The sequence below is a fragment of the Pleurodeles waltl genome, chromosome 3_2 (assembly GCF_031143425.1).
Source record: "Pleurodeles waltl isolate 20211129_DDA chromosome 3_2, aPleWal1.hap1.20221129, whole genome shotgun sequence".
NCBI classification, from domain to species: domain Eukaryota; kingdom Metazoa; phylum Chordata; class Amphibia; order Caudata; family Salamandridae; genus Pleurodeles; species Pleurodeles waltl.
In genome coordinates this window covers 170,924,472-170,951,689 of record NC_090441.1, presented here as the reverse complement: position 1 = coordinate 170,951,689, position 27,218 = coordinate 170,924,472, and the positions used below count along the sequence as shown (strand labels likewise).

At 42.5% G+C, this 27,218-nt stretch overlaps 1 protein-coding gene across 1 annotated transcript in view; it reads right to left on the bottom strand.

Annotated features, from left to right (window-relative positions):
• Positions 1-27,218, bottom strand: part of ARPC2 (actin related protein 2/3 complex subunit 2) — an 80,756-nt gene that overhangs the window by 20,902 nt on the left and 32,636 nt on the right. The window contains exons 4-8 of the mRNA XM_069227084.1: positions 22,175-22,220; positions 19,220-19,406; positions 17,556-17,649; positions 8,167-8,293; positions 1,594-1,694 (exon numbers count right to left, since the gene is read on the bottom strand). Coding sequence (XP_069083185.1) covers positions 1,594-1,694; positions 8,167-8,293; positions 17,556-17,649; positions 19,220-19,406; positions 22,175-22,220 — 555 coding nt within the window. The remainder of the gene's footprint in view (positions 1-1,593; positions 1,695-8,166; positions 8,294-17,555; positions 17,650-19,219; positions 19,407-22,174; positions 22,221-27,218) is intronic.

Below are 27,218 nucleotides of genomic sequence, written 5' to 3'. Positions count from 1 at the left end.
TTGGGGATGCATACACATCCGTCAGTAATGCCTCGCCAACAATGATAGCACAGCAGCTCCCCCCAACGCACATATGCCAACAGCGCCAAAAGGCCTGCACATTCAACCAGTAGACACCAGCGCTGCGATCCACTGTGCCACATCCTTCCATCTTGCCCCCCCTCCCCCCGTTGTTTCCTCTGCCCCCCTCCCCTCCCCCGCGTGGCGTCGAGGGCCCCCGTCACTAGCGGCAATAGAACCACATCGCAACTGAACGCTTTGTCCTAAGTGGCGACAGATGTCGGAAGTGCTGGGTAGATTTAGCGGACCGGGAAGTGCACACAAGTTCTTAGTTGTTTGTTATATATAGACCTTAACATGGGAGAGTCTGACAACAGACTGTAACCAATATCAGAATGATATCAATGACTTTTGTATGCAATACAATGTATGGCTCTTTTGAAAAACTAATAAAAACATGTTAAAAAAAATAATAATAATAACTTACGTAGAGCTCTCTATTTGTGTAGGTAACTCTATGCATGTACGAGACATACCAGAAAGTTGACATTGCCAGGAGCAAATTCAGTGCCTTGAAAGTAGAGATGGTGTGGAAGTGTAAATCTTTCTAAACCTCATTATGATGTATGTGCTTTCTGACACTTTAATTTGAAATTAATAGCACATAACGCATCAGGCACCCCCTTTATTTCTTTCAACTCACAAATCCGTATTGTCCATGAACGAGCACTTCTAACGTGTTTTCCTCAAATTTGCCTACTATAATAAATCTCTGGATTAATAAAAGTAATAGATTTCTAAATTGACGGTTAGACTGAATAAATACACAAATCAGGCCTTACTGCACCACGAAGGAAGGAAATAATTTAAAAAAATAAAAAATGCTGGAGATGAATGAGCAAAATGAACAAACAGGTGAAAATATAATTAAAAGGTGTTTTCATTAACTAATACTGATAAAACGCAAGTGCTTACTACGTGTTGTAATAGGCAGACCACATTAAATAACCTTTGGATAAGACACTCTACATTAAGCCCTGTCTCAGCAGTAGAACGAGGCAATAGAGAAGTATTAATTGCACTTATTAACACTGCCACAAAATTAATGTCTTTAGGCATGTTACCTATCTTGGACCTCTATGTATTAAGCAAATAGGTTTCAGGAGTTGCTGTTTTGTTTGCTTCCATTGAGCTAATCAGAATGACACAGCTTTGCAACAAAAAAAGTTGAAAACTGGAAACATTCGGTCCTAACGACATGGGCGAGTGGCAACCCTACCACATGTTCGACACGCGGTCCAAGCACGGTTATGGCTTATAGTAACACATATAAAGAAACAGTGCAGATTAGCCTCGCCTTCGATCCATAAACTCATGTATTACATTGGCCAGGTTTAGTTGTGGAACCAGATGTAATACTTTATCATCTGCCTTTTAATTCCACATGGAGCAGGATATGTTGGTTACATCAAAACAACATCACACAGAATCCAATTAATTTTTCAACCCCAGGCACACAAATCAGACAGCAAAACCTGGATCCCACCTCTCGACCTTATCAGGCAGGCGCTGTCCTTAATGCTGTGAACATACCTTTGAGCACTTGATGTGGTAGTGCAGGTAGTCCCGGAACGTGTGGATCAGGTTGATGGTATTGTCCTTGGCATTGGCGTTGGTGTGGCGGGGGAAGAGCACTGGGAAACAGAAGATACAAAACACTAGGTAAACTTGTCAACTACACCAAGTCTAAAATCTCAGAACGAAGAACCTGTGCAAGGGTAAAGCATCGAATGTTCAAGGGAACGGGCATCTGAATCAACGAGTAAGCGCCTGTGCAAGGGTACAGCATCGAATGTTCAAGGGATCGGGCATCTGAATCAACGAGTAAGAGCCTGTGCAAGGGTACAGCATCGAATGTTCAAGGGACCGGGCATCTGAATCAGTCAGTAAGAGCCTGTGCATTGGTACAGCATCGAATGTTCAAGGGAACGGGCATCTGAATCAGTGAGTGAGAGCCCGTGCAAGGATGCAGCGTTGAATGTTCAAGGGAACGGGCATCTGAATCAGTGAGTAAGAGCCTGTGCACGAGTACAACACTGAATGTTCAAGGGAACTGACATCTGAATCAGTGAGTAAGTGCCCGTGCAAGGGTACAGCATTGAATGTTCAAGGGAGTGGGCATCTGAATCAGTCAGTAAGAGCCCGTGCGAGGGTACAGCATCGAATGTTCAAGGGATTGGGCATCGGAATCAGTCAGTAAGAGCCTGTGCGAGGGTACAGCATCGAATGTTCAAGTGATCGGGCATCGGAATCAGTCAGTAAGAGCCTGTGCAAGGGTACAGCATCGAATGTTCAAGGGAAAGGGCATCTGAATCAGTGAGTAAGAGCCTGTGCATGGGTACAGCATCGAATGTTCAAGGGAACGGGCATCTGAATCAGTCAGTAAGAGCCTGTGCAAGGGTACAGCATCGAATGTTCAAGGGAACGGGCATCTGAATCAGTCAGTAAGAGCCTGTGCATGGGTACAGCATTGAATGTTCAAGGGAACGGGCATCTGAATCAGTGAGTGAGAGCCCGTGCAAGGATGCAGCGTTGAATGTTCAAGGGAACGGGCATCTGAATCAGTGAGTAAGAGCCTGTGCACGAGTACAACACTGAATGTTCAAGGGAACTGACATCTGAATCAGTGAGTAAGTGCCCGTGCAAGGGTACAGCATTGAATGTTCAAGGGAGTGGGCATCTGAATCAGTCAGTAAGAGCCCGTGCGAGGGTACAGCATCGAATGTTCAAGGGATTGGGCATCGGAATCAGTCAGTAAGAGCCTGTGCGAGGGTACAGCATCGAATGTTCAAGGGATCGGGCATCGGAATCAGTCAGTAAGAGCCTGTGCAAGGGTACAGCATCGAATGTTCAAGGGATCGGGAATCGGAATCAGTCAGTAAGAGCCTGTGCAAGGGGACAGCATCGAATGTTCAAGGGATCGGGCATCTGAATCAGTGAGTAAGAGCCTGTGCGAGGGTACAGCATCGAATGTTCAAGGGATCGGGCATCGGAATCAGTCAGTAAGAGCCTGTGCAAGGGTACAGCATCGAATGTTCAAGGGATCGGGAATCGGAATCAGTCAGTAAGAGCCTGTGCAAGGGGACAGCATCGAATGTTCAAGGGATCGGGCATCTGAATCAGTGAGTAAAAGCCTGTGCAAGGGTATCGTCTGAAGGCACCAAACGCTTTAGTGTGCCATGTTGAGATTCAAAGTACATTGCAGCAGAATGCACTACACACATTATGACAACGTATACTGAGAACCTATTTACCTCTACAAAGAGGTTTCACCATGCATATCCTCTATGGATTAATATGAGTTAGCTTTCTAATTACATTTGGGGGAAGATCCGTTAGCACCTTTTTAATTTACATAAGTCATGCACTGACGTGCATATGGTTTACCAAAACGCTGTCACTTTATTGAAGCAACACCCAAAATGCTATGCAGGAACTTTTATTCTTGAGCAGATTTGAAAGATTCATGCCACGTATCCACTCCTGGAAGCTGCGGTGTACCACACAAGAATCTTAGGAGGATACTTATGGAGAACTACTGGAAAGAGGTAAGTTCTCCTTCTCCAGCATGGATTCCGCCTCAGATCAGTATGCTATAGAAAAGAACACTCACTATTGAATTTCACCTGTTGGAGGTTGATGAGAACATGGTACCATACATAAACTAGTTTCTTCAGCTATGTCTTTTCCCCTTTTCCGTCAGGACTAGCATCAGACTAAAGTTAACTGCTGAAAAAGGTACGTAGGTTTGTCCATGTAGATACTTTGCTGAATAAATCTAAGCGACTACTCCCCTTGGGTGGCTTGTCCACAGTGGAGTTTTTGAGGCTGGCATTAGAAGGGTAGCAGGGCACTGTACATAAATACAGGGCATACAAGAAGTGATACCTTTACGTACAACCCAATCCACCAGTCTAGTGGAAGTCTGTGAAGCAGTTTTGAGGGCACACATGCACTGCCAAAAGAGTAAGCAAGTCCCAGATAAAGTGTGCTAAAGAGACTTGCTCGAGCCCCGGCAACAGCTGAGTCACATCTCCACCTACCTGTCAGCTTCCCTCATTGGCAGACCATTGGAAGAATCATCCAATGAGTAGAGGGAATGGGATCTTTGAAAAATACAGCATAAAGCAGTCATTGCTGCCTGTGTGTACCTGTCCTCACCACTTTCTGTCTCCACCTGGTCCTGGCTTTCTTGTTCCCTGCAATTCTCCCATTGAAGCCCCAATTTCTCCCCTGCACACCCCGCTCGGTGTAATTGATAAGCATCATCAAGCAGATCGATTCAACCAGCATCTTTCCATCTCGTTAGTCCTGGCACCAAGTGTCCTAGTGCTGTGGCTGCAGCTCACATATCACGCTGCATCTGGCAATGATGCCACCAATGTAAATGAGGAGAGGAGCTGTGAGATTAAATGGCTGTGTGCATGTGTCAATGTATGTGCATGGGAACGACTGTGCATGTGTGTGTTTGGCTAAGTTATCATGCATATGTGCGAGTAAGTGTAAGAGATAAAGTGTGTCCTTGTGTAAGTTCATTTGCCTGCATGTATACATATCTAACATATGTTGATGGGGACAGGTAGCATAACTGTGACCCTCAGTGTGTACACTTAATGCACTGATCCATAGATTTGTTTATCCCTGACATAATGGTGCCCAATTGCCATATTTGTGGCTGCTGACGTGGTCTGGTCGTAGTGGAGATCTGCTTGACATATTTGGGGAAGTCATGACATTATTGTGGCATGACTAACATCTGAATATTAGCGACTTTCGAAAAATGATGGCCCCTTAGTACTCTGGAACAACATATTTGTTGCTACCCCTGGCATAACAGTAGTCTTGACTGTTCATGCTTGACACACTGAGGGGAAGTATGGCAAAAAAACTACCAACTCTGGCATAACAGGCATGACAGTGGTGGAAGTCCCTCCCAAAAGATTGACATACGTGTGAAATTGCTACCTAAATGCTCACTGAGGCTCAGCTTGGAAAGCTTATTGTTGCCCTTGGTGCAGACAGCACTTACTGCTACAGCTGTCTCTTATAACTTGGGTTTAGCAGGCCTTCGATAACCATAAGCAGTTTATAAAACTACACTTCGGTGAGCTGTTCTACGTAACCTACGCCCCTTTTTACATATGAATTTTTGATTAAGAAAGGAGTGCTGACCATATTACCAGGACAGTCACTAAGGTGACAAACAGACCAAAAGAAGCCACGCTCAGAAATGTGTGCGTGCACTGAGGCAACAACAAAGAGGTGTTGTAACGTGGCACCTAAGAACACAATGTTTAAATTCTGGCCCTTTTTGGCTAACTTAAACACATACTGGTGCTTACAAAACCTACTTCAACAGTGCAGGAGGAACAAAACTGCACACAGACCATACACTGAGAGACGAAGGCAAAAGAGGGGTGAACTGAGGCTGGGAGAATGTGAGTGAGGTGAGGCTGGGAGAAGGTGAGTGAAGTTTACTTCAGGTGTACTTCAAGTATTTCTAGATGGTTTTTAGTTCTTTCCTGAATGACAGGAGAGGGTGGTTAGAAGCAGATGAATGGTTAATGATAAGTTAAATTCAATGAAGATGATGGTTATACAGAACGAAAATTTGCCTCTTATTTGTTCTTTCTCTGCCGTGTGAATCTTCAGGTTTGTCATCCATACGGCGTGAGTGAGTTACCAGACAGGTCTTAGGCTAGTTAGGCCTCTTTCATGAAGGATGGTCTTCTGTTGGATGAAAGTATTTTGGATGTGATGCTTGCCATAAGGGGAACCAGTAAAGAGCTAAGAGTGAACACCTTTTTACACTTAACATATTTCAATTTATTTGACCTCTTGGCTACTAAATGAGCTTGTCTGTAGATTGGCTTGGTGAATTATTTGAGCCACATTGTGTGTCATTAGACAAATTTATTTTTGCTCATAACTGCTAAATATCAGAGATCCGTAGCAAAGTACAGTTGTGAAAATATATTATAAAATTACTCAGGTTCCTATTGGCTCATGGTTAGTGAGACTGGGCCACTAAGAGATTTCGGATTCATACATGGAAAATAATGGCAACTTAGTGAAGATTGGTAACTTTGACAACAAAACACTAGTGCAAGTCATGCCTATTCATTCACTGTCAATGTTTAATCTACATCGCTCTCTGTGGCGGTACAAGACAGGACAGTCTTCGACCACTGCATCCATTCATCTCAGAACTTGAGTCCCTCCAAGGAACCACTCACATCTATCTTTATGGGTTGTGATATTCCCTTCGTTGAAACTTAATTTACAAGGATGATTTAAGGTTCGCAAGTGCTCTACATCAAGAAACAGGACAAAACATTATCCTTTTGCATTATCTATATCTAATTGTTCTCCAACAAATGAACTTGATACCCCATTCAGTTCCCCACTGGTTTCAAGTGGTAGTGAACTTTGCATAATGGACGACTCAGCTAATTCCAGTAGGTGAAAAACATTGTAGGTTACGTAAATCTTCAGAAACCCATGAGAGATTACATGACTATAGAAAACCGAAATGATTCATTATGCACAACACTGATAATGGATTTGGTATACACTGGCTTTTGCAGACTATTTCTTTTTGGCACACCTTGCTCCAAAAATTCATTATTTACAACTGATTGGAAGACTTTTTTTTTTTTCCTCAGCATTGATCTCTCTCCAAGCAACAGTGAAGCATTTGATAAAAAAGACATTCTTTCAGGAAGAGCGCCTAAAACATGAGGTTCTGCACAAGTAAATCAGCGAGTATGGTTCTTTGAAAAACGTTTCTGCTACTTTGTTGCCACACTTTAGCAGGTTTCATCTTTCCTGCAATGCGATTCTTTTTAATCCTGACCCAGGGGCGCACGAACGAAGAGTTGCCTGCGGTCTCTGAAGCCAGTTTTAATCACCACACTTTTTTTCTTCTCTCGTCATGCTCTGCTTACCCTTTTACACCTAGCTCTTCGTAGGGTACCCACTGTACCTCTCTTAGTGAGGCGTGTGTGGCCCGCACCGTGGCTGGGTATCACGGTGTGAGGAGATTCCCTATGATGAAGGATGCCACCAATGGTGCGTGAGAAAACTGCCCTTTTAAAGGAATGCTTTTTCTCAGCAGTGTTATTCTGTATCCAGACACCTTCAGTCTTCTGACACAGACCCAGGAGTTTTGTTGTGTGTAAGAACAATCTTCGAGAAAATGCTCCATAAACCAGGGTGTGATGACTGGAAAGGAACATGTACCCAGGACATTACAAGACCACACACTGTACAGTTCAATGTGTTATACCCCAGACCTTTACATCGTACAATTAACATTTAAAATGTTACGCAGCGGCACATAAAGTAATTTGCCCACCCTTACGTAATGTTTGGTCGCGTGCCAATGTCAGTTACAAAAGAAGTAACTTAGTCCAAAGACTACATTTCCTTGTATTTATGTGATGCGATTTGTGTACTGTTAACCTTCCTACGGGCAGACACATACGAGAACATCAAAGCTACACCAAATGAGTACAGGCCATGGTTTGGGATTCTCACCTGAAAGTTTTGTTGCATACATTAATGTAATGAAATATAATGCTAAGCCAAACCTTGCTCCAAACATTACATAAAATAAACAGTGAACAAATAACTCAATGTAGATTCTGGGGCTGTAGATATGCTAGATTTCGTTTCCGCAGAAGAGAGTAGGTGCCATTGATTAGTAGGTTAGACACTGAGGCACCAAGATCACTTGTGGCAACCGATGCCCAGAGTACAGATAACTATAGGGATCAAATTATCTGGTTTTATATAGGAAATTCTCATTTGTAAGGGGAAACAGGATGATTTAGACCACTGCACAGACAGAAGAAAAAATAATTGGTGACTGTTGCAGACTGACAACATTTAAACTCTTTCTGATGGGACAGTCAAAAAAGGTTACATACTCATGCCAATCTCTTATGCAGTTTTCACTCCTGAACAAGGACATAGCTACTGTTCCAAGGAACGGTAATTACTTTTATGAAATGTTTTTATTGCTAATTACAATGGACATTTGGTGCTTATTTCAACTGCAACTGAAGGCTGAAAGAAGGTAACTTTCATGTCAGCCCCACTTACCAAAGGTGATGTACCCAATGTTGTCACCCACTGCAGCATCGGTGTCCTTCAGCTCTAGCGGGGGTTCTCTGTGGTTGAATAGAACCTGTGGCGCTGTGTGGCTGGCACGTCGACCTTCTTTAAATTCCTGAGTGAAACATAGGACAGGAGTTAGGTTTTCCAATGGAATGTGTTTGCTTATTTAGGCTGCCATCTTTAAGCATGAGCTCTAATGACCTCCTAAGAGCTATACATCTCCCCTCACTATGTAACCATATATAGGTACGGCTTGACCTCGGGTCTAAATGTATTTTTGGTAATAGCCGAAATCACCCTTGTTTGAAGTCACCACTGACGTGATTATTCTAAAACTCCTAACCCTTGATTTTGGGGGGAATGCTGGGACACCTCATTTGTAGGTCCTGGCTATCACCTCATAACTATTAGCTAGTGCCTCCCAATTATCTAAGCAGGAAAATCAATACTGTGAAAACATGGCACATTCTTGCAACATCTATAAATCAGGGGTTCGGGTCCTTGCCTCACATTCTCAACAAACTAAATATGAAATACTACACATTGTAATTTAAAGCGATAAAAATCTTAAACTGATGACACACTTCCTTTGTTTTTTAGGGAAAAACGGTTCAGTCCTAGCAGGGCTACCTTCTCTTACCAATTACAGAACGTTTGTGCACCTATAAATGGTTTGTGCTCCCATCACTGACGTCCTATGTGGTACAGTTAGAGTATGCGGGGGGCCCAACTACTATGTTCTATGTGCAAAGAAGTAGAAAAGGATGCAAGAAGACATTCATGCTCGGAGGACTTTAGCATTGGGTACTGTGGACTCATGCGGAGGGATCCAGGACTGCCTACTGTAGGGTGAGTATTTCAGAGTGACCATCCACCTCTGAAGGGAAACAAGGACACTGGTTGGGAAAGTTCTACTATCACAACCACAACACCATGAAAAGGCTGCTTAGAAACACATGGGCAAAAGCAATGTGAGGTTCCAGAGAAGCAGAGACCATCTCTAAAGAAAATGATGAAAAATCACTAGTGTCCACTCTGTTCTAAAGTAACGAGGCATTTTCCCACCAGGAACTTCAACGACTGCCCGTTCAGAACATCTTGTATTCATTGTGACAGAGAGGTGCTACAGTATTTATTCATACATTTAGCTATTGTATGGAACAATATGTGTTAAGCTGCACCTACTTCAGATCTTTGCTGTGATGAATGTTTGACAAATTGCTGAGGAGTCAATTTCTGAAATTGGTCCAAGCTAGCTACAGGGTGTAGATAGTGCATTAGTTTCCATATAGGTAAAACTGGAAGCACTTAGAAGCAGGCTAGCTGCCAGTATTCAGCATAAGATAAGTGCTTTTACTGTCAGTGATGGGTGGTGGGTAGCCTTTTGAGAAACCCCTCAATAAAAAACAAAACACAGAAGCTGCTTCATCTCTATGACTGGCCATCTAGAGACCCGAGAGGGTGAAAGCGGGAGAAATCAAGGGATGACAGTGGGCCCAGCCTCCTTCCACTTCAGTGGGTGACTTAACCTGTGTAAACACATTTAACCTGACACATCATTATGTCCCGCGTTCCTCTTTTCCTTCATCATCTGTTCCTTTTCATTGCTTCAAAGTGGTACAAAGGAGACATGACTTGTCTACAAACCACCAGCATAACATATTCCCTCATTCCTCTTCCTGCTCTCCCCCTTCCCTCAGGTACTCTTTCTTCTTTTACTCCACTGAACATCTGGAGAGAGAATTATGCTATACAAATAATCAATGAGATAATGTAACATTAACTTATGATGGAGCACACCATTACCCTGATGAGACTACTACAACCAAAATAGTCTTCTTTTATTCTGGATGGCTATTTATATGGCATGAGTGTAGTTAAACGACTCGGAAGATCAGTTCAATATTCCGCCTGCCCCCATCTACCAAACTCCTACGCCTACACTTAGCAGTTATTATAATTGATAACTTATCAAGCCTCTGCTGCTATGCATCCCCTAATAAACAGTCAGGCAGGCTGTACTTATAGAATTTTACAGGCATGTAATGATAAGGGAAAATTATGTACATCCAATTGCAGTTTCTTTTTAAATGTCCGGCAATCCAGAGGAACAACTACCTCACAATTACCCGTGGTCATAGGGTTGGTAAAATAGAAAAACCAAATGCTACAGGTAATTTGAATGAAGCAAAATACAGCATATCAGAACAATAAAAACACTACTAAACCAACAAAGTTGAATCAGCAAACTTTCATAACAAGAGATGGCTCTTTAAATTGCTAACAAGGGCACCAGTGATATACGTAGAGTTAAATTGCTACTTTGAGTATATCTATTATTCTAGGATACAACCCGTAACACGGTGGAGTCAACAGGAGAAACATCAGACATAACTATATTATGCTGTCTAATAATATTAGTTCTTGTGAGCTTCAGAAATTCTGTTCTATCCACAGTGGATTCTTATGAAGGGTTTTCAAGATCATGTAGGGATTAGTGGGCTCATGGCATTTTATGCTTGGGGTAAAGAGACTAGTTGTGCTTGACCAGGCCTGTATCAGTATTAAACACCATCCAGATGACTGTCTCAAGTAGTGTGGCCAACGTATTTGGGTGAGGCTGAAGATAATGGGCAATCTGTCCTGGGCAGCCAAAGCAAAAGAGAATGCAAGGCTTAGGACCCACCCAATGTCACTGCTCACAAGCTGGGAAACATGCAATTTTAAGAAACGTTTGAGGTTTGCAGGGCATTTTGGGTAAGAAAACGTTGTGGGATCCACACAAGGCATACCACGCTGCACTCCCCTGGGTGTCTAGTTTTCAGAAATGGCTGGGTTTGGAAGGTTTCCCTGGGTGGCTGTCAAACCCTGGCACAAAAAAAATGCTGCTACTTCCCAGATCATTCTTGTGACAGGAAATATTGATGTCTCCACATTGTGTTTTTGGGTATTTCGTGTTACTGACACTAGGCCAGCCCACACCAAGTGAGGTACTATTTTTATCTGGAGACTTGGGGGAATGGTAGGTGATAGGAAATTTGTGGCTTCCAGCAGATTCTAGAACTTTCCATCACAGATATGTGAGGAAACTATGTTTTTATTTTTACTCAAACTCGGAGGTTTGCAAGGGCTTCTGGGTAGGAAACAGTGGGGGAAGCCACACAAGCCATCCCACCCATAATACCTCTAGGTGTACAGGTTTAAAAAAATGTACTGGTTTGCTACATTTCGCTAGGTGCTGGCAGAGCTAGGGCCTAAAATCCACAGCTAGCCACACATCAAAAAAGAGTCAGTATCCAGTGGAAACATGGGCTGGGTTAATGTTGCATTTTGGGGCCTTTCCTTTCGGGTACTAGCCCTACCCACATAAGTGAGGTGTCAGTTTTATTGGGAGACTTGGCATAATGATGGGTGGTAGGAAACTTGTGGCTACCCACAGATTCCAGAAGTTTTCCTCACAGAAGTGTGAGGAAAATCTGTGTTTTATAGTCAAACTTAGCGGTTTGCAAAGGTTTTTTATCTAAAAAAGAAAAACTGATGGGAGCCACAGAGCTTCCCCACCCTGCATTCCTGTGTGTTTAATTTAAAAGAAATGCACGGGGTTGCTAGATTTCCCTAGGTGATTGCTGAGCTATGGCCCAAATTTCACAGCTACCCATATTGAAAAAAGGGCCCGTTTTCAGTGGAAAGAAGCATTGGCAAAGCCAATGGGTTTCACCTATTAGCTTTGTCAACAGTTTTAGACATGTTGCACAGCTGCCATTTTGAGGACTTAAAGTAAAGAAAATAATAGCTCTACGGCCAGGTCAACTCTGACTGCGTAATGGTATTTTATTCTTTACCTTAAGCCATGTTGCACAGCAACATGTCTAAAAAGACTTGGAAAAAACAACATATCTTGCATAGGCTTGTTTCTTGGCATCAAACTATTACTCTTGTAGTAATTACAGGCAATAAACCCATTATATGGCTACTTTCTGTTTCTGAGAAAGGGTCCAAATACTACTTTAAAGTTGGACCGAGCTCTACAAACCTACTTTTTATATTGCTGTGAACTGGGGGTCAATGTTTGACACACACAGCTGATGTGTCAAAGAACTTAAGCAAAGGAATTCTTAAATGTTTCACACTGTAAATTCTACTTTGGATCCCAGCTCCAGTGCTAGTATTTCACTCACATTTTGGCACATAGATCAAGTGCTCTTAGACAGTGTACATACAAAGAAAAAAAGTGAAAAATCAAGGACAATATATATGAAACACTTGTAAACATCCTTATGAGACATGAGTGTTGCAATACATTGTTTATTCACATGCAAACACTGTATTTTTAAAAAAATATTACTATTAGATCTCTAACTAGTACATGGTATTTCTGATGATTGAGTTTAAAACGAATTTTCATACTAATTTTGGAACTTTGCAATGTAGTGTGATGCCACAAATAAAGAGGATTTAATGCATGACAAAATGCAGCAGTAGTAATGAGGTCCAGTCCTATGGGCCTACCAGTAAAACAATTCCCTGGTAGAGTGGTAAAAGACAGGCACATAGATACAAGCGTACGCGTGAATAATGTAACTGCATAGTAAATATGGAAAATGCGTGCACAGAAGGTAGACTTCCTAACTCAAATAAGTAACAGTGAAGAAACACATGGAAATATAAGCGCTCAGCAAGAGGAAGGACTGGTACTATTCACACCAGCCCCTCTGTCCTTGCAGGTCACTGAGGATGCCAAATATAACGCTGTGTTTGTTTCATTGGTGGGTCGTGGAGGAAAACACCGTATAACAGGGCAACAGAGGCTTCCCGGCTCTAGATGGAAACGGGCACCATTTTGTACAAGAGTGAAAAAACATAGGAAAAAGTGCATGTGATACACCCATCTAGATTTGCAAGCTCGCATGGAGAGCATTGCGTGCATGGCATTCTAGTTATAAGCACACCACCACTTGATGCCAAAAGCAGCTGTATGGAAAAGCAAGAGTACTGGAATGAAACATCTGCGAGAATCGTTTCCAGTTACAAGCACACTAACTAGACCACTGTGTATGCAGGGTAACAGTTGAACATGTAACAGTTTCCTGCAGATTTATTCCGCAGATACATTATCCTGCCAAGCTATCTCACCCGCGAGCAGCAATAACCATGGATTCAAGGAGTGGAGGGTTGTTTGAGTTGTGTCCAGCACAACCCCACTGAGGAAGACAATGCACGCTTCTGCTGCGACAGAAATAGTCTACAATGGGAGGGAGTGGGTGCGTGGGATGAACCAAGCGAGAATGGGAGGGGGTGGGCTGGTTGGCATGGGGCAAGCAACAACAGATAGTGGAGGGCTGATGTGTAGCAAAAAAACGGCAAGCAATGGGGGGGAAACGAACAACAGGGAAGTGGGGCTGCCAGACAGTGGAGGGCATGACTGGGCGAAGCAAACAACAGTGAGAGGGCAAAAACCACAGGTGGGAGGAGGTGGGTGGTCCGAACCCAGCAAGAACAGGAGGGGGTGGGCTGGTTGTTATGGGGTAAGCAACAACAGTGGGTGGAGGCAAAGTAAACATGCAAGGATGAGAAAACGAACAAAAGGGAAGGGTAGCAGCAAGACAATGGAGGATGACAAGTGATGGGGCAAACGAAGACGATGAAAGGGGAGACAGACCTTCAAGTGTCTAGAATATGAATGTGACCTACGAAGTGCTGGCTGTAACTGAAGAAAAAAAAAAAGAACCTGCAAAACAACGAATAGCTAGCGGAAGGACACTAGTCAGTAGCCACTGGCAGTGACTGGAAGCTGTACTTTGCCCAGGCTCCACACAACGGAACGGACTGCAAAGCAAAGCAGGAAGTCATAGCAGACAACATGCTGTTCAATCAGAAGCAGGTATATTACAGCAATGTTGGAATAAGCCAAATGTAAGTTCAGGAAATTAAGGGGCGGGTTCTAAGCCCATCTTAAGATATATATATATTTTCTTTGACCAAAAGACTTTGAAAGAACAATGCTCTTTCCTGTCGCAGGCACTAGGCCTATCCACACAAGTGAGATACCATTTTTATTGGGCGACATGGGAATACAGAACAGTAGAACATCTGTTATTTGCAATTGTATCACTCTGCATTTGTGCCTTTCAAAGGAAGGCAGTGTGTAAGAAATAAGCCCTTCTGATAAATACCCTCTGAATCACATGGTAATAGAGGTGCCCACAAATTCAGAGATGTACAAATAACCACTGCTCCCAAACCCTGTATATGGTGTCTATTTCAGAGATAGATAGGTTTCTTTCATACCCTTTTTTCACTCTTTATATTTTATCATGGGATTTATTCTATACACGGTACACAATGAAAAACCATTGTAAGGTGCAGATCAGTTGTTGGCTCTGGGTTCCTTGGGATCTTGGAGAACCTACAAAGCCTATATATCCCCCACAAACAGTTGAGCCTGGCAGGCACAATGGTATATTGCTTTTGTGAATCACCCATTGTCACAAGACGTTACAAATGAAAATGCTGTCACAAATGACAGTTTTTTCATACTCTTTTTCAATATTTTTGTATTTCAACAGTTAGTTTGTTTGGGAAAACCTTGAGGGATCTACACAAATGACCACTTGCTGAATTTAGAACTCGGTCTACTTTTTAGAAACAAATAACTTTCCCAGATCACCCATAGGTTTCACCCTGGTTTCCCATACAAACTGGAAGTAGGTTTGAAGTACAAAAATTAGGAAAAACGGGCTACCTCGCTGAGAAATGGCAAAAAACTGTGATTTAAAAAAAAAGAAAAGAAAAAAAAAACATTAGCACAGCAAGCCCTTTGCTGATGCCACTTTTAGGCCAAAAAATACGGAAGTTTTTTTGTAGAGTATTTTTTTCCTATTATTCCCCCCCCCCCAAAAAAAAACGAATTTTGCTATGTTTTGGCTATTTTCACAGTCCCCTCAAGGGAAATCCACAATCCCCTAGTACCTTTGGGATCCACAGGATGTTGGTAAACAAGGACGCAGATTTGGATTGGATACCTTATCTGGAAAAAGAATTAGGGAGGCCTAAGCACGAACTACTCCAAATAGCCAAAAAAGGGCTTAGCTTTCCAAGGGGAAAAGGCCTAGCAGCTAAAGGGTTAAATCATAGCTAGTAAACTTCTCAGGCATTGTGGTAGTGAATGGTATGATTATTTTAGTACATGTACTGACTGGACTTAAATGCACAATTTCTCAAACAGACTTCTAATTTTAACTATTAATGAATACTTTTTCACAGCCAGGTAGGAGACTAAAGAAAGTACTTTTGGACAGGGAGGAAAGCCGATCAACTTATTCTAATTGCTGGTAAGAATCTGCTCGCAGTAGCAGGTGAATATATCTTAGAGGACAATGCAGGAAGGTCTGCTAAGCATTATTCTATGGTATTTTATGTGTGAAGGACTGCTGCGGAGAAGTCCTTTCTGAGAGGCTTGCACAGATCTGTTAACTCCAGGGAAGCACATAATGGTTGTATTGCTTGCCCGATAACACAAGGAATATGTTCTTGGAGAAAAAGTAGTTCTGGTGAATATTTTAATGACTTGTAGAGTTGTTCAAGTACATAGGTGTATTTCGTGTCAAACATTTGTTTAGGGGGTACATTAGGGTATTAAAAAAGAATCATTCCTTGAGATATTTCATGTAACATTTTATTTTAACTGATACAAATAGAGCAAAACAAGCATTTACTTTGTCTTTTTCAAAATTATGATCTTCTACATGACAGAAACAGGATAACTATATTTACATTATGCTAGGCAAACACCTGAACTCTCTTGCTTCATGCATCCTAGGTCCCTTATCTATATTGTTGACTGGTTTTGAATACCTTTTCAAGACACTAAACAGATTTGGAGTGGGTACACATTACCAATTTTATATCCATTTATTAAGTACACAAGCAAGGGTCTACGTGAATGGAATACCGTCTTGACCTATCCCATTTGAGAGGGGCACCCACAACAAGGTTGCCCACTCTCCCCTCTTCCACCATCTGAACTTCTTTCCAAACGTTTAGTACAGCAAGCCAAATCTCAATGAATTTTAAGGACATAACAGAAAGGTAAAACTAATAGGTGTGTGTGGTAGTGACTGAATTAACACTGGCCGGTTGACAAAGTTGCGTTTTTTAAAACGGTCATGCACATTACTGGAGCTCAGAACAGACAAGACACCCAGGTTTCTTTTGCAAGGGCAATAAATACTAGATGAATTGTACAGACCTTGCAACTGAATTATTCTGGTTCAAAAGGCTTGTGGAAAGACTGACCGTTTACCTGAGCTATTCTAAAAGGAATTCATGATCAAGTCTGCTTGAAACTTTGCCATCTGCAGAACCTCACCTTTGAGGTCTGACTAGGGTGAGGATCATGCAAGTAGAGATAAAAGCTGCTGATCTGAGATGAATACTGCAATAACTGGAATGCTGGGATCATGACACAGAATGCTCACTAACGGTGAGCTGGATCTGTTTGGCATGGCTTTGTGGTAGAACAACCTTACAACTTCAGGTGTTTCCATTTACAAATCTGGAAAGGTAAAACTCTGCATCTAGGGTAGCGAAACCTACAAACTAAAGCTGCCTTACCTGCTGTTAACATTGACTTTCAAATGGGCCATCTGTTATTAGTTATAAAAATGTTCATGGCTAGCTGGGAGCACCAACAAAAGACGTCTAAATTTGTGAAGTGGAATTTCTGAGTATCTGTGATTTATTTTCTTGCTCTTTGGCTCAAAAAATGTAAAGTTTACTTTTGCTGGTAATGCCTTTTCTTATTTCTGGTTTCCCATATGTTTGCATTGTGCCATCTTTACACAGTGATTAGTCAGTAGCGTTATTTTTTGTTTGCTTTACAACTTTAAAACCCCAAAATCATTTTGATTTTTTTCTTATTTTTTAATTGTGGTAGAATGGGTAAACCAAAGTATGTAAAATATGTTATATATGCATAATCAGTTCCAACAGAGTAGTGCAATGCCACTCCATTATTAGACCAACTCTGAACAGGTAGCAGTTTGTTAACTGCTATTGGCATGTCTCCAGTTTCAAATAAATTAAGCAGGACCAAATAATTAATGTCTTCTGTGGTTTATTTAAAATGGATTATTAACAATATTCCCGAAAAGATAGAAAACCAGTTTGCTGAAATTAGCAGATTATTTGGCAGTTGACACATTATAGAAAAGGTGCTTAATTATTTCAGGATTTCTATGGGCCAACCTCTTGCAAACAGAGCAAACTTTCAGGCTAGGAGCAATTTGAATATTTTCAAGAGAAACGTCTGAATGATCTTTAAGGGGATAAAGTGGGTAAAGTTAGAGAACCCCCAAGAGTTCTACTTTCCATACCTGCATAAAGACCTTGCCAATCACCACATCGTCGTCATCCTTAAACACTGTGCTGAAAACCACTGTGACTCGATCCTTTTTAGACTCCACGTACCTTCAAGGGCAAACGTAAGACAAGTAATTTACTCTGAATTGAATTATTCATAGATTATTGCTGCAAAAAAAATCAGCTATTGGATGAAAGAACACCTAACAGTGCATAAAATACATTATCTACTCATAAGAGTCCAGTGGTTAGCAAAAAACTCATTCTTCTCCAGCAAGACAAAGGTGTGTTGGCATGGGTATGCTGGCGGGGCATTTGTTTTGTTCAAGTATGTAGGTATTTGGGGCAAACATTGGTTTAATGGGTGTACAACACTCTTGGGGTACATTAGGGTATTAAAAAAGAATCAGCCCTTGAGAGATATTTCATGTAACTTTTTATTTTAACTGGTACAAATAGAGCAAAACAAGCACTTACTTTCAGTCTTTGAGAAAACTATGATCTTCTACATGACAGAAACAGGTTGACTATTACAGTCACATGACGCTACGCAAACTCCTGAACTAAAAGGCTATGCACAGGAGTCGTCATCAATTATCTGAAGCTGGAAAATCCTTGCAAAGGTGCTGGGCAGTCGGCTACTTCCCCTGATGCATTGTCTATTTTGCAGCAAACACAATGTGGTTATGTTGAGCAGATCCATGAGCAACATCTCAGAACTATCCAGAAAGCTTTGTCTCTTGCTCCAGGCATCCTGGGTCCCTTATCTGTGTTGTTAATTGATTCTGAATACCTTTTCAGGACTCTCAACAGATTTGGAGTGGGTGCGCATTACCAATCTTCGATCCATTTATTATGTACACAAGTAAGGGTCTACGTGAATGGAATACTGTCTTGACCTATTCCCTTTGAGAGGAGCACCCACAAAAAGGTTGCCCACTCTCCCCTCTTTTATTCGCTACTGCCGTTGACACCCTAGCCCAGTGGCTGTGGGGGATGATAAGACATGGGGGTTACCAAAGGTCGCTGGAGGATTAAGTTTCATTATATGTGGATGACCTTTCATTTTCCTTGGTTGACAAATTTATTCAGAGATTCTAGACCTATCTGAGTGGCATTATCCATTCAGTTTAGGGAACCTGCGCTGAGACACTATGGGATCATGATCTTAGGGTGGAATCAAGACATTGAAATATCTGGAAATGTAGTTCTCAAACTCTCCAGAGCACTGCTTGTCTACCAACATTTTCCCCTTACTGACTCGTTGACGTGAAATCTGGTGATTTGGACTCCTCTTCTGCTGTAAATAGCAAGCATTAAAATGATCTACCTAGCAAAGATTTTGTACATCCTCCATAACTGCACCATCATCTTTATCCTGCCTTTTTTTCAGGAAGGTCAAAATTGTTTATTAGGAGCTTCTAAAGGGAGAACAACCCCACACAACCCACACACATGACCATGACAAAATACTTAAAATCCCCATATGATGGAGGCATCTGTATGGTGGACATAGTGTCCTACCATCAGGCCTCTCGCTTATTGTTTGAATTTATGGGTTGAAGTGGTATTCAGTATATACAATGGAAAGATGGACAACGGTTGAACCTGTCACCCCTACAAGACACACACAAGAGAATGCCAGTAGGTGTGTGACAGATGGACAGCTAACACTTACATGGTTTCGTCGTCTCTATAGTGGATGACTGCTCTTTTTTCACCTTCCTTCCCCTCTTCTTGGAACTTGAAATACTTTTCAAACACAGATGCAAAACAGTTGCGCTTCAGCATGCCCGCTTGGTGGATCACTGCATCCTTATTTGTGGGAACGTTTTCTAGGTCATAAACCAAGGAGACATTGTATCCTAGGAAGGGACAAAAAACACATTTTAACAGACACATTTTCAATAGATTGCACCTGTACAATTATGCCTAAATATTTTAATTGCAGAAAAGACTAAAACACCCACACAAAAAAATGCAGGAGCGAGCATTCAAACTTATGCAAATAACACAGTTCAGTGAAGAGGTAGAAATATACAAATTGCAGGAGCTGCAACAAGGGAGATTTTGTAGATAAACGACAATCTTGTGTTTAGTCTTACCATTTCCTCTCTCTCGGAGCATCGCCTTGAAATAATCTGCATGAGCAATGCCACTGAAAAAATGCAATCCAAAGTAGTAGTGAGCATCCGCACTAAAACTCTGCATTACAACACAGCTCGACACTCACGTCAAAGACTTATCAGACAACCAAAAAAAATGCGATGCCCTAGGGTGGTTTCAGTGGGCTTCCCATTTTCAAGCTCAGATAAGTGGACTATAATCACACCATGAATGGCTGCCTAAAAAAAATAACCTAAAGAAAGCTTCTCAGATTCAGGGAAAGTAGATTTTACTACTAGAGTAGAATCTGAGGGGACGACAATTTGAGGCAGGTTTTTCTTAACTCCAGAACACCGTGCAGTAATGTGGTGAATGCCACCATATGCGTTTTTGCCTAGGAGAATTCAAGCAGGCAACTTACTAGACAACCACTAGTGCCATCCTGGTTTAAACTACGAAGTGCTCACCAGTGTATGAAGAGCAGTAGCTCACCTCATATTTAACATGCAAGATAGCTCCAAATGCTGCAAAACGCACAATACTATCTTGAAGCGAGAGAAGACAGAATACTCCAAATATAATAACTCTCAAAGTACCCCTTTGTAAATGTGGGTCTGCTAATAATTGTTGGAGGTAATGGGCGACTGTCTGTGGATAAGATTAACTCAAGCATTCCATCAATCATCTTGTTGTTTTTGCATTTGCCGCTCTAAGTCTGCCAGGTATGCCCAGATATGGGTCCCAGGCTCACTGAGCCACTGGAACCAAGCTGTATCTGGCTGTAGGGTCCTAACTAGGGTGAAACCGGAACAGGATCAAGATTGATTTGCTTCTGGCTGGGTCCAAAACGAGGTGGCATGGTGGAATTTTTTTTTAATTAATTTGGGATGTGGCCCTGAGCGATTGCCAGTGGCTGAGATTAATTGAAGCATTCCATCCATCACCTCGCTGTTTTTTTTAATTCCAATGTTGTCAAAGATGAGCATCCTCCAAAACTCGAGATAGCCCGACAACCCAAAACACAGGGAATGGCTAACTGATTTGCTGTGCATGCCCTGACAGTGTCTAGTTGCCCATCACTGTACTGAGACAGATTTGTGAAGTATTGTCCGAAGCTGATGGCTGCACTGCCCGGTGACTGATGCCCAACTGCACTGTAGCTGAACACATATTCTTTCCTCTTTTGATATATAATATTTATCCTATTCTTTATTCCAGCTGGGTGCGTTAATTAACTGTAGACTCTGAAGGACTTGTCCATTCTACGTTCCATGGTGGACCTCTTTTCAGGTTCCAATGATTTTATCCTGCTCAACACCTATCTACGATTGTCTCCATTACCAACTCAACTACTCTGATGACTTTCAATGCAAGAGACAAACTGCTTTTTTTCTGAGCTTTCTTCCTTTTATCCAAGTAGCAAACTCAATCTTAGTTCTCATTTTATACTGCAGCACTTCCTGTAATGAGGTACTCAACCAGGGACGGAAAGTTACTGGAATCCTGACCTTCTCATCTGAAGGAACTAGTAGTGGTGGATGGCTAGGCTAGAGGTGAGCCACTACAGAGTGAAGTTGGAGACTTAATATTTCCATTACTTGCAGTATGTAGATCAGTGCTTATTCTGCTGTTACTCCCATATCTATAGATTGTTTTTTAATCTTCCACATGTGCATCTGTAACCAGCACACAAGGCAAATACTCTTCTTGTCCCAAGTAATATATCATGCTGCCCTTCGGGGTTAGTTCTTCACTATTTAACACACCAACAGAATAAACAGTACTGCAACATAGACAAGTCTTTTTCTGGCATTATGACCATAAGAATTCTATTCTTCTCAGAAAGATCTGTACATATTCTTCACACTATCACCCCAGTTTCCCAAACAAGCACTTATGATGGCAGATTCGACTATATGTAGTAGAGTGGGGGACAGAAGGCACAAAACGCGGTGTTTGATAGTCCGTGTCCTACGGTGAATCTTGGGCTTGAAGTTGCTTTTTAATCTGAAGCTGAGCTTTTTGGTATACCAATGAGTTTTGTATTTTTTTTAGATTTTGGGAGCAGGCGGTCTGAGATGATACGGTTCAATGTGTCACATTTCAGAGGGGCAGAGGTATGCAACATGATTTAAAGAGCATGTCACGGTTCTTTTGTTGGTTTTCTGGAAGACTACAGTCAGGTGATGGGTTGAGAGGCTAGTTAAACAGAAGTGTTCAAGAAGAAGAAAGCTAGAAGATGTGTGTGAGTGTACATACACATATAGGGTGTCGCCGAGTGTTGACACAAAGGCTCATATAATGGGCACAATACTTCGAGCATGTGGACGAAAGAAGACCATGTACTGAACGCTTTACGAAAGCCCACAAACCATCTAATAGATTCCCCTGAAGGTAGACTGAGCTAGAAATGGCTTGCTCTGTTAAAACTCTTACATTTAAGGCCATGAAAAAAGTAAGTGTCCGGTGATGAAACTTTGTATATTCTTTATGTGGGAAACAGATCTAGAGGCAGAATAAGTCTCACCTGGTTCAGGGGAAACTAGGAAGTTGCCGTACACATTCTTCAGTACCTGGAAAGAACAAAACAAAAAAACATGTTCATTACGTTCTTGCTGTTTTCATTACACTTTGAAATCTCTCCCAGTTCTGCAACATTTTTAGGATCCTGGAGCTCCCTTCTGTAATAAAGACAAGTCAAGACAGCTAATTAAGCAACTGACAACGTTATGTTGCAAGTGACCTATACAAACCCGCTCAGCAAACACGGGATACAAGTGATTTCATAACCTAGTAAGACCGAGACAGGTAGTCTTTCAAGTTACCCATATCCTGCCTCATTTATGTGCACAAAAGACACCAATCGTTAGCACAGCACCAGTCATAAAACACTGCTGAGAGCCCTTCTGTGGAGCAGCATTAAACCGCTGATAGACCCAGATACAGGGATGCAAACAATAGGCGTTCAGTAGAAAATGCCGCCATTTCTGTAGAAACAAAGGGGAACTAGGCTCGCTAAAGAGGGCACTACACCAAACGTATGGAAATGAAAGCCCTGTGGGCCCGTTAGATACATGCATACACCAATCTGCCAAGGTGAAGCAGCAATGGAAAGAAATCTAGATACGAGATACAGTTAAATGTCAAAGTCGGCTGGCATAGACATGAATGCTGGCAGGCTGCCACGGAAGCTCATAGTGAAGGGGGTATTCCAACCGAACTGTAATATCAGGAAGCCAAACAGGCTACATCCTAGAGTGCACTCTTCACCGGAGACATGCTTCACTCATCTATCACGTTGCAGGTACGATACAATCACTCAGTTTCCCAAAGCTGAATATGTTCTGGTGGGGGTGGACTAAATGATTTCGAAGCAAAAGAAATTAATGTGTCTCCCTTTAACTGTGCTCTTAATCTTATTTTTTTTTCAAAACCTTCAAATTGTATTTAAGAAGTCTGTGGTTTTTTTTTTTTTGGGAAGCTCAGCAACTGAAAAAAAGTGTCAGAATAGGAACTTTGCTCCAAGTCCATCAGTGCACATGGGAGCGCAGACAGAACACTGACTGTCAACATTAAAACTATGACAAGTTAATCAACGGGAATTTGCATAACTTTGAATTTTGTTGAATGGCACAGAGGTGCCCACTTCCCTTTCCTCCTCCATGGTCTGCTAAGAAGCCAAAAACGGGGCCACTGCAGTAACCTTATGTCAGCCAGCCTGCTTCAACCGCAGTGAGATATTCTGTAAAAACACACACAGGAACTGAGTCAAACTCCCCGTATGCACTTCTCAAGGTCCTTTTATTGCAGCCATAAAAGGGCTTGTATTAAAAGGGGCCCGCCCACGGGAACTCGACACAGATTACAGTGCAGTTCTAGTGCTACCTTTGTCGGCCACAAAAGGCAGGGGAGCCACATGTTTTTAATGATTTATGTATGCATATTTTTAGAGCAGACATACCTAAAGGCGTTAGAGTTCTTTACAAATAAAATATGGCGAAGCTAAAGGAGCGTAAGCAACAGAAGATAACAACTTAACTTTGTGAGTACTGAGAAACACAATAAACAATAGTATGGAAAGAAAGTATACAATAAAAGATACCGGCAGGGCAAAATCGAGGTGAAAGAGAGTCACTGGGGGAAGAAGAAAAATGTGAAAGCAACCCTGGGAGTCTTTAGTGGATAATAGACGTCTGTGTTTTGAAAATAAGTTTAAGCTTCTACTTCAAGGTTATCACATAGGAGATTGTATGTAGAGCGGTGCAAGTGAATTACAAATTCTGGTAGTGCTACCAGAGAAGAGTAGGGTTATCGTACATTCCATGTTAGGTCTGGTTTGACAGCAGAATAAGAACTGGCAATGCCAATAGTTCTGGCTTCTGAATGAAAGTAGCTTTTGTGTCATTGATGGGTTTAGGCACTCACTAAGTCAAAATGCATGCTCTGTCACTTATCTTTGCACTCATGATCCCATCTTCACAACAGGAACCTCTGCTACCTTCTATCACACCTCAGAACTCCCATGGACAGACCAACAATGCATCCACTTCACCTTCAACACACCCACTGTCATCAGACCCCAACACAAACCATCACATAGAAACTGGACAAGAATCACTGACGATCACCTCACTGCCGCCCTTGCCATCGCACACGACGACGACCCAAACCATGCAGCACGCACCTTCCACAAATAGATCCCCGACTGCGCCAACACCATAGCCCCCCTTAAAAAGAACAGCAGCACCCACGCCAAGAAAGCCAGCTGGTTCACCCCCGAACTCCGGGAACCGAGATGCACCTGTCACCGCCTCGAGAAAATCTGGAGAAACTCCAAATTCACAGAAGCCCATAGCAACTTCAGAGCCGCCACCACCGCACATCACCAACTCATCAGAAACACCAGGAAGAAAGCTGTACAAGACAGAATCTCCTCACACGCACACAACAGCAAGGAACGCTTCAGCATCATCAAGGAGTTTGCCCAACCCAACAGTGAAACAACGGAGATCCCACCCTCACAGGACCTCTGTGACAGACTCAACACCTACTCCCACTACAAAATCAAGACCGTCTACGACAGTTTCAGCAAGGACAACCCATGTGCAGAACCCCCGCTATCAAAACCTGACACCAACAAACCAGCAAATCACCACCTGGACCCCCCTCACCACCAAAGATACTCTGTGAACAATGAGGACCATACACTCCGGGGCCCCCACGGACCTATGCCCCCACCACATTTTCAACAGAGCAGCAAACACCATCACTCCCTAGCTCCACCTCACCATCAACCACTCACTAGCTGCGCCACCTTCCCGACGACTGGAAAGACGCAGAGATCAACCCCCCTCCTCAAGAAACCCTCGGCAGACCCCACCGACCTCAAAAACATCAGGCCCATCTTCTTACTCCCTTTTCCTGCGAAAGTCATCGAAAAAGCGGTCAACAGCCAACTCGCCTCATTTTTAGAAGACCACAACATCCTTGACATCTCCCAATCTGGATTCAGGAAAAACCATAACACCGAAACAGCCCTTCTGGTTGCAACAGACAACATCCGCTCCCTGCTGGACAAGGAAGAGACAGCGGCACTCATCCTGCTAGACCTCTCAGCGGCATTCGAAACAGTCTCCCATTACACACTGATACGAAGACTCCACGAAGCCGGCATCAGAGACAAAGCCCTCGATTGGATCCAATCTTTCGTCTCCGGCAGAACTCAACAAGTGGGACAACCCCTTCCTTGCAGACCTCACACCCACCACCTGCAGAGTTCCACAGGGACCCTCCCTCAGCTACAAAACATCCAGAACACCGCCGCCAGACTGGTCCGCAACACTGCCACATCTCGCAACACCTGCGTACACTGCACTGGCTTCCCATAGAGAAAAGAATCACCTTCAAGATCCTCACCCATGCACACAAAGCCCTCCACAACACCGGACCAGCCTACCTGAACCAGCGGCTCAACCTCCACATACCCCACAGGGCCCTACGCTCAGCCCAGCTCTCTCTCACAGACCCGCATCGAGAAAACCAGAACAGGAGGGCGCTCCTTCTCCTACCTCGCCACCACCACCTGGAATGCCCTACCCATCTACATCAGACAAACCACCTCCCTCCTCAGCTCCACGAAGGAACTGAAGACATTGTTTTTTTAAGAACCACCTCATCAGTGAACGGTACACTTTTTCACCCCACCAGCACCTTGAGACCCTAGCGGGTGAGTAGTAGCACTGTATAAGCACTGATTGATTGACTGATTCATGCAGCCACTGGCTCATGCTTGTATTCACCCTCTGACACACCTGCAATAAAACACACACTCTCAAAATATACATGATAAATTATGAGAATGCAAGTAGAAAAATACATCATGCTGTACCTAAAGACGGCACGCTTTTGCCTGCAACAACGAAACTAAAATAGCAGGGTATTCTACAGAGGCTATTGTTACAATACACTATAGACAACAGCATTCCAGAGCACTTGCATGGTTTAGAGAAAGTGGCCACGTGGGATGTGACACACTGAAGATGACTTGAGCAGGAAACAGGTGACCCATTAGGGCTGCCTAGAGAGTGGTAAGTACCTCTTGAGAAAAATTAAAAAAGAAAAAAACGTTGATAAGCACAGAAATGAAAGGGGACCTACAGAATGAGAATGAAAACCAAAAGACTGGACTACCAGCCCTGACACTGAGACACACACATTTTCAGGCGGGTGAGCAAATATGATTAGAAACTGAAGTAATTCAAGGCAAGGCCAGAGAGCTAGTGATGATGAGGAAGGAGTCATTTTCCCAAGCAGTATGCTGTTATGGATGAAAGCAGAGTGTAAATGACATTCGGCTAACAATCCAGCCTTAAATACCTACTGACTTTAGCACAAGCTTTTCACAATCAATATATCAAGCCTACTGCCTTTATTGTAACTTTTCATAGTAAGCATTCAGTCCTATAGCTTTTTTCTTTGGCTTAACACCATGACCAACTCAGACATATTGTGTTTATCATAAACTTTCCCACAAGGCATCCATCAAGTTCACTGTAATACAATTACAAATATGCATAAAACTACAGTTCTCAAAACAATATAAAATCACTACCAACAGAGCCTAATAAGGATTATCATACATCAAATCTTCTACCCTGACGATTTGTTCAGGTGGGGCACCAAAACTCTTGCCTAATACGCTAATCTGTAATATTCAGTATAACAAAGTACTTGCCTACAGGCTTTAGCCTAGTGTAATCACAAGCCACCCCTAAAACCCTACTGCCTTTAATACAAGTGTTTTACAATAAGTCAGGTCTACTTGCTTGATCATAACTTTTCATCACTCCCTAGGAATGTCATAATGTTTCCCAGTAAAGTAATAGGCCCTATAGCCTTTAGCACTGGCCTGCCACTATAACCAATACATGCCTATTGAGGTGTTCATTAACTGGCAACCATCATACATACATATAATTAAATTACAAACATGTACAGTATTACAATTGGTAAAACAATATACAACTCCATTCAAACAGGCCTAACAATAATCATTACAGTGAAAATGATTT